The following is a 12,824-nucleotide window of genomic DNA, read 5'->3' on the forward strand; positions in this document are numbered from 1 at the left end:
GAATTTGAATGTATGGGAGTTTGATGTATTAATGAAAATTTCATAAACAGTTAAGTGTAAACGCCTGCTCTAATTTAAATGGATGAAGTAGAATCTGTTATTACGTTTAGCGCCAAATCCTTGCCTTCCTACTGGCACGTATGCGGCCCTTCTATACGTTCTATACTTGATTGTCTTTGGCTCTTCTGTGGTTTGGTTGACCGTTGTGACCGGTGGGACCGGTGGTGACCGTGGTAGACTTCCCGCTTCTGTGATGTCACGTGACTGTACATATCGACGAAGAGATGGCGGATAAGGAAGAGCCGGAGAAAACTATTGCAGAAGACTTGGTTGTCACCAAGTATAAAATGGCTGCTGACATAGTAAACCGTAAGTAACCAATGAGATGAGGCACGTATAATTGAATACGATTATTCAAATTGCCCACGGGACTTACTGAAGAGTGTTGTAATCACTGCCCATATGGAATGCTTAGGTTGGATGTAAGTGGTTAGTGCCATGTGTGCAGGCAATTTGTTAGGAGAACGCTATGTTTTACCTCGTGTTTTGGTGAATTGAGATTACTTGTAATAATTGTGGCGTAACAGCATGTAACATATGAACACAATTCCAGTAGCTTGAAGGATGACCGAGATGATAGTGATGTGAAATACATATTATGCAAAGCGTAAGAATGCTTGAATTCTTTTTCCAGGAGTTCTAAAGCAAGTAATTGATAAGTGTGTTGTTGGTGCCTCAGTTCGTGAAACCTGCGAATTTGGAGATGGTTTATTGTTAGAGGAGACTTCAAAAGTCTTTAAGAAAGAAAAAGAGTTGAAGAAAGGTAAGCCACCAGTTTATTTAAGAGTTGTGTATATAGGACATTGGTGGGAAAGCCAGGAGAAAAGAGACCACTAGGAATACGTAGACGGTGTGAGGATAATATTAAGATAAATATTAGCAATTCAGAATGATTTGGTATGGACTGCATTGATGTGACTTAGGATAGGGATCATTGGAGGGTTCTTGTGAACACTGTAATTAACCTTTGACTTCCATAAAGCAGGAAATTCTTGAGTAGCTGGGCAACTGGCAGCTTCTGAAAAAGGGCTCAGCTCTGTGGAGTTAATAATTCTGTTTTTATATAATAAAGTAAGATTTTCATGGCATGAATGAGAGTTGAGTATGAGTATGAGGGGTGAACCATAGAAACCAGCCCTTGCACTGTGACCTTCAGTCATCTATTATGCTTCCCCTTTGGAGTAACTCTTTATTAATCCTACACTTCGAATGAAATGTAGGACTTTATTTGTGGGGCAGTCATAAAAGTCACTTGGTTCCATGAAGAACTGACCCAGGTGGTGATATCTTGAGTAAGCTATAGCCTCACAATCACATAAGATGTATGTGGCTGATTCATCTTCCTGTAGGCACGTTTCACAAGCTGGGTCGTCTGTCAGCCCCAGTTTGAAAAGGTGCGCTTTTAGGTGGCAGTGTCCAGTAAGTAATCCTACCACCCATCTTAATTGATCTCTGTTTAATTTTAACAGGTTCCTCATTCTTCTGGCAGAGAGTCCTGATATAAATCCTTTTTCTTGTTTGAGTCCAGTTGTGGATTTCCAGTGTTTTTTGTGATTTCTGTTAGTCCAGTCCCTGATCGCTTTCTTGGCAACTCCAACTGAGATGCCGTAAGCTGGTTCAGGTCCTATGAACGGTTGTTCAGATCCTGTTCTAGCCAGCTGATCTGCAGTTTCATTCCTAGCAGTACTCTCATGGCCTGGCACCCATATCAGTTGTACTCTGTTACGTCTGGCCAATTGTGTGAGGGATTGGTGGCAATCCCAAACCAATTTTGAAGTGATTTGGTGTGTACCAAGTGCTTTAATTGCAGCATGACTGTCTGATTCCTATTTTTGTAGTTTCTATCTGAATTCTCAACTGTGCATGCCTTAGTGGCATACACTTCTGCATGAATTAGAGTTTGTAAACCGTGAAATACAGAAGTAGTAGTACTTGATCACTGTTATGCAAAGTGTTACAAGATAAATTCCTGTCACTTTCAGGTATTGCATTTCCAACGTGTGTGTCAGTGAATAATTGTATTTGTCACTTCTCACCAGTCCCCAGTGAGGCTGACTACACACTGAAGGATGAAGATGTTGTGAAAGTGTAAGTAAACCAATTATTATTATTATTCCAAGCCGGAAGGTCGCGGGTTCAAATCCCGATGAGGTCATTGGATTTTTTCAGTTGACCTAATCTTTCCAGCTTCACTAGGCCCTGGGGTTTACTCAGCCTCTTAACAGAAATGAATACCAGGAATTAAATAATAATTTTCCTGGGGAGTAAAACGCTGCCGGCGCGTAAGGCTGACAACCTTACTGCCATCTTTGAGCCGATGTACTGTATGTACATACGTACATACATACATACATATTCTGTTGAAAGTCAAGCGACGTTTCAGAGGAACATTTCGCCTCCATATTCAGGGTCCAAAAATAAGCTGGTTTCTTGCTTGGCTTATTCTTTGACTGTGAAGATGGAGGTGTCATGTTCCATCAGAATATCAGTTGTTTTTCCACAGGGTACTTGCAGTTTAGATCCCAGAAGATAATACGCTTCAAAATTCTACATACTTTCGAGTAGTCTTGCTTATGGTGCAGGGTGGTTATTGCTTTGCTTTGTTGTGGCTGGCTGTATAAAATCAGGGTGATGCTGTAGTGGATAGCTGGTTTTATGGACTCTGGGGCTGGGTGTTTGTCTGTTACAGAATAAGCCAAATGTGTGTGTCTGGATTTGTATGGGATTGGTTCACAATTAGAATGAAATGTGGAGATTAGGATACTTAGGGAGATGTTAGCGATGGGGTACTGGAGAGTCGGCTGTGATCTAACTGCATACTGAATTGTTGTGTTGACTTCTAATGGTAATGTTTTAATGGTATCATTCATCAGTCACAGTCAGCTGCCAGTTAAAACTGCATTTAAATGTATTTATTAATGGTAAATTAATGTACCTCATGACACAACAGATAGCATATCTTACATGAATGCATGACTTATGTTTTGATAAGAAGGCAGATTTTGGCCAAGGTGGTAGAGAGATTTCATTCCAGATCTAGTGTGTATATTTCTTAAGGTTTTTACTCACTAACACGTTTTCATCATACTTTTTGAGACACTGGTCTTCACTTTGGGCTCCTTTTCTGCATTCGTTGTTGACTACAGTTTTGATCTATCACAGACTTTGACCACGGTGTTCTGTGTAACTATTGAAGTGCACGGAGAGAACAGTGCATGTATAGCCCACTACTGTGACAGAGAACTGCACAGATGAGTATTGTAACTCAAAGAAAAGATGTGACTGTATTGCTGTATCTTAACAGATTTGCTATATCTCTAGCCTTTGAATGGAAGAACAATGTAAACAGTTTGTAAGAAAGAAGGAATCATTAAAGCTTGTACCTGTTGCACTTCCTGCCTGCAGAAAGAACAAAACCTCAAATCTTGAAATGATATCACAGTGAAACCTCACCGATTCGGAATCCACCATAATTTGGACAGCTGTGTTTTTTTTTTGCGCATTACGACCTTGATGATCACATTGCTCCTGCGAAAAATGTTTTCAAGACTGATATTGGAGCTTGCATTTTTGTATTCTATAACAGGTAAAATTATTCTATAATATGCAATTTAAGTTTCAAAATATAAAGTTGTACTGCTTAAAAAACCCGTGACGTCCATTTTGTAGTTTCCTTGAATGTACATTCGTGTAATTTGGACTTTCACTAATTTTGGTGAGGGTTTGCTCCGGATTAGTGAGGTCTCACTTTATTTCTGTTTCATTATGTGTGTTGTATATTTTGACATACATTTAGCCTTAATTTCTCAGGAGTTCCTTTTATAAATTGGATATGATATTTAACATTTTCTGTAGGATATATCCAATATGTATTATGTTACAGGTTAACATGAGACATATTAACAGGTGACCCAAGCAACTTAAATAGTTGAGTGCCATGTTAGTGCTCATTACTGGAGAAGTTTATTTGTAAAAACAAAACTTGACGGGTGCCCTTAGGTGGTCTTTATGTATTTGTTTCTAAAAACAGCACTGAAAGCTTGGCTGTTTCAAAAGAACCAAAGACCTAACCTTCAGGACTAATTGGAGCCAAATTCTAAGATCAGGCTTCTGATTTTTTATAGGTATGTTTCTATGGTTGGCAGCACTTATGTGGCACAGAGCTTGGTGGTGTCGTGGTGAAGTTGTAAAGTTATTTGGGTAACCCATTAATGTATAAATTCTGGTTAGATTGGTTATGTATGTGATTTCCAAAATTTTAATGGTTGTCAGTCTAGACGTGGTTGTAATACCATGTTGCTTTGAGAGAGCCTGATGTTTTGGAGGAACATATCGCCAACATCTTCATGGTTGAAGAGTAACCAAAGAAAGAAAGAAAGAAAGCGGCAGAAGCAAGTGTGATATCCGCCCTGGTATAGGTCAGACCAAGCCTTGAAAGGAATGGCGATATAGCTGGTGGAGGGTGACAGCTGTGTGCAAGAGGGGCTTGAAAAGGGCCATTATGCAGCAATGGTTTGAAGTTGGCATGGAGAGGTCATACGTACGTTGTCTGGGGAAGAAGTTGGGATGGGATGAAAGCAAGAGGGCAGCAGCAAAGAGCTAGGATGGTGTTGCCAAAACAAGAACAGAAAAGGCTCTAATACAGTTCAATATTCAGTATTGAGGGGGTGGGCTTCCCCATGCACTTAGACCAGTTATTGGTCCATTGTGCATCCCCCTTTTAATTTCTACTGTCTCCATACCCTACCGGTACTGGTGCTTACTATCAGCCCATTTGTGCCAGCGAGTTTCCAGCCTTCTACTGCCAGTGGTATCTAATAGTTAGTCCCTTTCTGTCAGAGAGGTCCCCCCTGCTCTGGCAGTGGTACCTAATACTTCCCCCATCTACCGGAGGCATTGGAAACTACTTTGGGCGGGAAACTTTTTGGCCAAATTTAGCTCAGGTCTCCTAGAGACATGAGGTTCTTTTACGTGCTGTAAATCTATGACACAGGGCCCACGGCTTAAAGTCCCTCCCGGAGGACTTGTTCCCTGAATTTTTCTGCCCTTTTCCACATACCTTGAGTCATGAGGTGGGAACGTTACCCCTAGGCTATGGAGGCCGCGCTCTAATACAGTTACCTACAACCTTAGATGGGCTGGGTCTAGCATGATGGTTAGTTGCCTTGCTGCCTGCTTTTTGCTTTACTTACTTTTCAGCCTTGAAGATGGAGGTTGTATATTCCTCCAAAACATTGAGCTGTCTCCAAGCTCACCGCATTTCAACCTGGAAAGCGGTACTCCTCATAGTCGCCACCATGAGAACCTCAAATCCAACACAAGAAACATTATTTCCTTTGCAGACAATCTAAGATATCCTCAGAATATTAAGCTGTCAGATATTATTGACAGTGCACGTGTGAATTGTATAAGATAACAAGGTTCTGACAATGGTAATTGCTGGGATTTCATGCCACGTAATCTGCCAGAAGTTTTCCAACGTATTCAAGCAAAAATTGCCACTTTCTTTGGAGTTGAAGAGTGCTTGCTTGGCTTACTTTTTGGCCCTGAAGATGATGGCTGTGTATCCCGCTGAAGCATTGATTACCTCACTGCATCGCATAACAGCCCAGAAGAGTATGTTCTTCATATGTGAACTGTTCTAATCTTGATTAGATATGAGTAACCAATATCTTAGTCATGTATAATATGCCATACAGTGACCTGGGTGCACATGTGGATGGATTCATAGCAGTCGTGGCCCACACAATAGTTCTTGGAGCCACAAGTGAAGCTAAAGTGACTGGCCGGCGGGCGGATGTTGTTCTTGCAGCTCACTATGCGTCACAGGCTGCTCTGCGCCTCCTGAAGCCTGGCAATGATGTGAGTATGCTCAGGTGTTGCGACATGATTCTGCAAGGAGTGTTCAGTGAGTAATGTCTGAAGGTGTGTTACATAGCTGTACAAAAGAATAACAGACAGATCCTCTTTTTTCCATTTAATCACCAGATCAACTGAGATATGTTCCAGCAATGCACTAACCATTCATTTCATGCAGGCGGGAAGTCAGGGTCCAGTGCTTGGGCCCACCGGTGCCCCTCGGCTTTCACTGTTAGTCTGTGGTCCAGGAACTGAAGGAGAAGAATGCTTCCCAGAATGTCTGCAGCAACATCTCCACAGACTGCTGGGAATGTTGTTTCCCATCCACCATTCACCCTGGACACTGCATAGAAATTTCCACTGTTGGTTGAAGGATGAGGCTTGCGACATGTTTAAAATATGAAAGCCGAGGTGAAATGGTGGGTGCAGACAGTGAGTCTTGCTTCATCTCTGAGGGAATCAAACCAGTGGTTTATCACAAGGACAGATGTCCAAGTTGTTCTGCTGATTGTGTGGAGAGATTGAGGGCGGGTTGCTTTTGGACACCTGTGCTGAAGTAATACATAAAAGGGTAACATAACTTTCCTCATGAATGACCTACATAATATTGTTGGACTGTTTGTCATTCTACTGAGATTTGAGGTGTTCCTGGGAGTGATGATGTGGCTGTGACACTGTATAGTCTGGTAAGTGATTTCCAAAGTTTCAAAGGAACCTGCCTACATTCTCAGGATAGAAGTGATGTTGGTGACAGTATATTGCTCCAAAACATTGGTAACCATACCAGTCTGTGTGATATAACTCATGAGAATATGGTCCAAAAGTCAGCCAATTATTGCTGTCAGAGCTGTTGATTTATTGTTTGGTTGATTCCTTCTGGATTGTAATGGCATGTAGTTCAGTGAGAGTTGTCAGACATCTTGCCTCTTTCTTCATGGTCAAAGTGTAAGCCAAACTTAGCTCTTTTCTTCTGCTTGTTGCTTATTTGGTTTACCCTTTGACCTTGATGATGGAGGCAATGTGTCCCTCCAAAACATTGGATTGTCTCCAGACTGCAACCCAAAAAGACCATATTCTTCGAAGCCAGTGCTGTGAGAATTTCAGACCCAGGTTATGACTTCTTAGTTGCAGACACAGTACATCTAAAGCTGTGCTGACCATGGGACCTTGTCATGACACCTGTACATGGAATTCTGGCAGAAAGTGTAAACATCAAGAAACACCATTTAACAGGAATATATCTAACAATGAAACAGTAAATGAGCAATTTATAGACTTAAGAAAGTGTGTATACAAGGTGCGTCCCAAAAGTCATGAAATATATTTCTTTCCCGCTCTCCTACTGGTCAGAGTGCGCTGGAACCGGTTGGGTTAGGGGGGGAGGCCTTTAGCTTCACAGCGCACCCAAGGTCAGTCTGCTCGAGCATCGGAGGCATCAGTATCGCTGATTTAGTGCACCTGTGTTTTGTGACCAGGTCACGGCACGCGATGGCGGATACTTTTGAACAACGTAGGGCGGTCAAGTTCTGCACAGAGCTCAACAAAAAAGCTGCTGAAACTCACGAACTGCTTAAGCAAGCCTATGGGGAGTCTGCTCTATCATATGTGCAAGTTACAAGGTGGGTGAAGAAGTTTAAGGAGGGCCAGGAAGAAGTGGAAGATGACCCCCGCTCTGGACGGCCATCAACAAGCCAAACCGATGAAAATGTGACTCGTGTGTATGATTTGTTGAATACTGACCGTGGAATGACTGTCCGGTTGTTAGCCGACACTCTGAACATTCCAAAAACCGTTGTGCGTCGCACGTTATGGACGAATTGAACATGTGAAAGGTGTGCGCCAAGCTGGGCCCCAAATTGTTGACGGACGAGCAAAAGGCCAATCGAGTGTTGATCATGAGTGAATTGAAGGAACGTGTGGAAATTGAACCTCATTATTTAGACTGTGTTATTACCGGTGATGAAACGTGGACATTTGAGTATGACCCAGAAACAAAGTGCCAGAGTGCTGAATGGCACACCTGTGCTTCCCTGAAACTGAAGAAGGCGAAGATGAGCAAATCCAAAGTGAAAACAATGCTCATCGTCTTTTTCGATGCCAAGGGTATGGTCCACAAAGAGTTTTTACCCCAAGGACAGGCCATCAACGCTCCCTACTTCATGGATGTTCTAGAAAGATTAAGGAAAAGGGTCATCCGCGTGTGAAAAGACATCGTTGCTAACTGGCGGCTGCATCATGACAATGCGCCCAGCCACACGTCTCTGCTTGTACGTGAGTTCCTGGCGAAGCACCACGTGGCAACGCTGCCGCAGCCACCATACAGCCCCTTCCTTGATCCGGCTGACTTCTTTTTGTTCCCGAGGATCAAGACTGCACTCAAAGGACGCCGTTTTGAAAGCATTCAGGCTATCCAAGCGGCCGTGACAACAGCTTTAAATGAGGTTCCCATCGAGGCCCTTGAGGGGGCGTACCAGGCATGGGAGAGTCAGTGGAAAAAATGTGTAGATGCCCATGGACAGTACTTTGAAGAATATTAACACTGTGTATCGATATCATCAATAAATTTAATATATATATTTCATGACTTTTGGGACACACCTTGTAGGTAAACATCTGTTAAGTTTCTTGATGCTGAATGATCTGAGATGATTAGACGCTTTATTGTCATTGCTTTTCAACTCTGTTTAGATTCACCATTAAGAAGAACCAAGAATATTAGAAGGAATGTGATTTGGATGAGTGAAATTACCGTTCTGATGTGCTGTTTGTAATTTATTGCACAAATATATGTGAACAGTACCTTCTCGATTAGATACTACTAAGGCTGTTTGTCTAGAAGTAAACACAGAAAATTAAGTATGGCTCTTTACCAAAATGTGTTGTAGAATAATCATATATAGATAACTAAGAGAGCCTTGAAAAATGGGGCAAAGATACTTGGGAATGAATGTATAAGGGGTGGGCCTTTTGGCCCTTGCACCATGACCACAGTGATCTATTGTGCCTAAAGATACTTGGGAAACAGCAGTAACAAATTGAAGTTCTATTCACAAACAGATTAAGAACACACAAATTTTGTGAATGCTTGCTCCCACTCTTTTCAGAGTCTTTTGACTTATTGTCTGCCATTCAAAACCAGAAGGCTCAAGATGTACAGAAGTATAATTTTGCTTGTAGTTTTATATGGGTAAGATTTTTGTTTGCAACAGTAAAGAACACATACTGAGGGTATTTGAGAACCTGCCTCAACATGGGGATGCTCCAACTCACTGATTGACTAATAAAGTGTTGCTGACCTTTGCATTCGCAGTGATTCTTGGCTGCAAATCCCATGGTACTCATGACCATATTTTACTGAACTTAACATGAAACGCACAGAAAGCACTGTTTCTAACATTGCCCTCGAATGTTGTAGCAGCTGTTGCCTAGAAATGGGCTAGGTGTTGTTACCAGCCGTTACCATGCAATGGACGATTAATAAATAGTTATGTTACAATATGTATTGCTCTTCACTGAAATCCCAATTTCTATAATAATTTATTTTCCTGTAATATATAAAAACAAATCTTCCAGTAGATTCTAAAGGGTTCTGATGGTGGTGTATAGCACAGAATTACTGAGTTCTTGGATTTTTTCAACCATCCGGTATTCTAGAGAATAGAATACATGACACGTCTTCACCTCCCCCACCCCAATTCCTTTGCATTGGTTCTCATGCACTTGGTTTTGTTGGTTATGTTTGTAGCACAAATTTCCATCTCCTTTTCTGTCCCAGTTCCACACATGTGCATCCCTTATCAGATTTTTATTGTGTATTTTCTTGTTAATCTCCCACCTAATTAGCCTGGCCTCAAGTGATTGAATAGCCGTGTAAAATCTGACAGGGGTTGTCCAGTGATTGAGATTAGCTCTTTCTAAGGGGCCCAACTAAGTAGGTGTCTTCTCCCCCCCAACTGAGGGTGGAAACAGATCCAGTTTCCAAAACGTGTTTTCTATTCTTTAGAATACCCGACGATTGAAAAACTCCAAAAGCCCAGTAATTATGTCTAAATGCTCCAGTCCAGGTACATCTGCCTCGTGTTTCTGTGATACACTTCTTAGCCCAGAGGCTATCTGTCCTGACTTCTATGGTTTTCCTCAGACAGGTGCCAAGATAATACATCAGAACAGGCCACAGCCATTTGCATCCTAATGTTTTGCAGTGTCATCAGTGACATCATTGTTACAAACTAAGTAATAAATATATTAAAGCAGTTCAAGTTATGAACATCTTGATTTTCAGACATATGCTGTGACAGATGCGGTACAGAAAGTATGCGAGGCATACAAATGCAAGCCTGTTGAAGGGATGCTGAGTCACCAGTTGAAGCAGTTCAAGATTGATGGCGAAAAGACCATAATTCAAAATCCAAGTGATTCACAGAAAAAAGAGCATGAGAAATACGAATTTGCGACAAACGAAGTTTATGCCATGGATGTTCTTGTCAGCACAGGTGAAGGAGTGGTAAGTTTTCTGACTATGGAAAGAAGTGTTGTGAATTGCTTAAAGTTAGAAATTCTCTACTTGCAGTTATCATCTCAGATGCTGAGTTCTGACATTGAGTATTCATTGTGTTCTTTCTTCTTCCCCACTTGTTTCCTGCTTACTTTATGTACTATGCTTCTCTTGGTCTTTCTGCCTACTCCATGATCTCCCTATTGGTCACTTATTCACCCCCTTTTCGGCATGTTCACAAAAGAAATTTGCAAAAATGCACCTGTGAGCTTTGCTGTGTCTGACAGGCTGTCCCTCATGCAACAACCAAGATCTGCTGACCATTGAGGCCGCACCATAGCTCAAGTGGTTAGTCACTGGCTTCCCACCACAGCGGCCTGGGTACGATTCCAGGTCTGGTCAAGTGGTATTTCTGGTGGACAAAGTGCCGCTGGGCCAGGTTTTCTCTGAGTACTTCGGTTTACCTGCCAATCTTCATTCCACCAAATTCTCCATCATCATAATCACCCGGGGCAGGCTACAATAGGCCAGTCAGTGACCGCAGTGCCGAGGGGACCCGATTAGGACCCCCCCCCCAAGTAACTGAATTAAGATCTGCTGAACAAATATTTATGAAATTTTATATGGGGGAGTTCTTTTCAAAGCTCAGTACATTCCAACTATGGATAAAGTTGGGCAACAGCATCTAATGCTTTGTATGATGATTCACATGTGTTTCTGTACTTGTGTCAGAGTGAAAAGTGTTCTATCAAAAGTTGTAGAGAAAACTGAAAAGCATTTTCTACCCAGTACCTTTTCCCACAAGTCTTACAGTTTTTGAAATAATTAAATAAAATAACATTAATAGGGCCATCTACACAACAGTAATATATGCAAATAAAAAGAAGTCGGTACTAATGTATCAGCAATTGCTCCTTAAGACAGAGCTGCTGAAGAACACAGCAACACTGGGGATCCCTTTGCATACACATAACATACAAGCATTTAAACTAGACTGCATGGAAACAAAACTAGCTGAGAGTGACAGAAAGAATGCTTGGGAGACCATTACACAACCAATAGAAGTAAAATCAACGTGACACAGATTCCAGGAAAGGCCCCCTTGCATTGCATCATCCTATGACTTATCAATTAATAACTATGACCACAACACACAACCCGATGACCCCAAAAACTACTTCTAATTTTAAGCCTATTTAGAACCAGCTCTATAAATCAGCATAATTTGAGTGGTTAATTTAAAATTTTAAAATTAAATTTTATTTTTAAGGTTAAAATTGCATTATTAAAATTATTAAAATCCTAGCTATATATATAATTAATTAAAAACTCTGTATTATTATAGTATTTTTATTTATATTAGATTATATTTAATGAAAAGGAAATATTCGCTATCAACATTAGATGAATTGTAATAATATGGATCCATATTAAAAAGTCACAATTCAAGAACTAAGATTGAATTCTTGTAAATTTGCCTGATGATGATCTCATGAAGGTCGAAACATGTAACAAAACAACTTTGCGCAATAAACGAATGTTGATATGTTAGTATTGATATCTTTTTGTTTGTGGATGTTATTGTAGTATAAGGCAAAGTCCCTGTAAAATCTTAAAGTTTGCGACAATGGTATATTGCTACAAGTATTATGTTTTTGGACATTATCCATCGTCTTGTCTATTTTCTAAAAGCTGTACTGTTTCTTTTTAAGAACACAACATTTCAGAGACTGGATTCTGTCCCCGTCAGGTAAAACCTACTCATTTGGGTCCAATAGATAGAGCTAGCCCGTATCCCCCCACCCCCCAGGAAAGAACCCCCCCAGTACCCATTGGATACGAGCTTGGGTGGACCCCAGAGCCTGTCTGGACGACTTGGAGAAGAGAAAATTCCTGTTGTATAGACGGCCCTATTTAATGCTGTTGCATGACACACAACAGGTTGCATACCATAAAGAATTCTATAAAAGGTGTCAAATTTACCAGAACTGTTGTACATAGCTGATTCCAAAAGTAAGGTCTCCAAAGCGCTGGGTAATTTTTCGTGCGGCTGTTGGCAACCCTGTTGCATTCGTTGCTTCCCCCACTCCCCCCAATACCACCAAGCATGCGCGCATGTAGCTAGGATGCTCAGTCTTGGCACGGTTGCCGTTAGAAATGGAGCTCCCGATTACTAAAACTGCGAAGTGTGAGATTCGCGCAGTTATTCGGTTTTTGAATGCAAAAGGGACTAAACCAATTGAAATTCATCGTCAATTGGTGGAAGTGTATGGCGAGTCGTGCATGGACATAAAGAGCGTCCGCAAGTGGTGTAGGGAGTTTGAATCTGGTCGTACTGCAATACATGACGAAAAAAGAACTGGGAGACCGTCAATTTCTGACGAGACAGTCGTGAAGATTGCGCGAGTCA

At 41.4% G+C, this 12,824-nt stretch overlaps 1 protein-coding gene across 1 annotated transcript in view; it reads left to right on the forward strand.

Annotated features, from left to right (window-relative positions):
• The first annotated feature begins 258 nt into the window (after positions 1-258).
• Positions 259-12,824, forward strand: part of LOC111862523 (proliferation-associated protein 2G4) — a 24,287-nt gene continuing 11,721 nt past the window's right edge. The window contains exons 1-5 of the mRNA XM_023847995.2: positions 259-369; positions 695-823; positions 2,043-2,148; positions 5,760-5,922; positions 10,202-10,423. Coding sequence (XP_023703763.1) covers positions 285-369; positions 695-823; positions 2,043-2,148; positions 5,760-5,922; positions 10,202-10,423 — 705 coding nt within the window. The 5' untranslated portion in view covers positions 259-284. The remainder of the gene's footprint in view (positions 370-694; positions 824-2,042; positions 2,149-5,759; positions 5,923-10,201; positions 10,424-12,824) is intronic.

The sequence above is a fragment of the Cryptotermes secundus genome, unplaced genomic scaffold, assembly GCF_002891405.2.
Source record: "Cryptotermes secundus unplaced genomic scaffold, Csec_1.0 scaffold1084, whole genome shotgun sequence".
Classification (NCBI taxonomy): Eukaryota; Metazoa; Arthropoda; class Insecta; order Blattodea; family Kalotermitidae; genus Cryptotermes; species Cryptotermes secundus.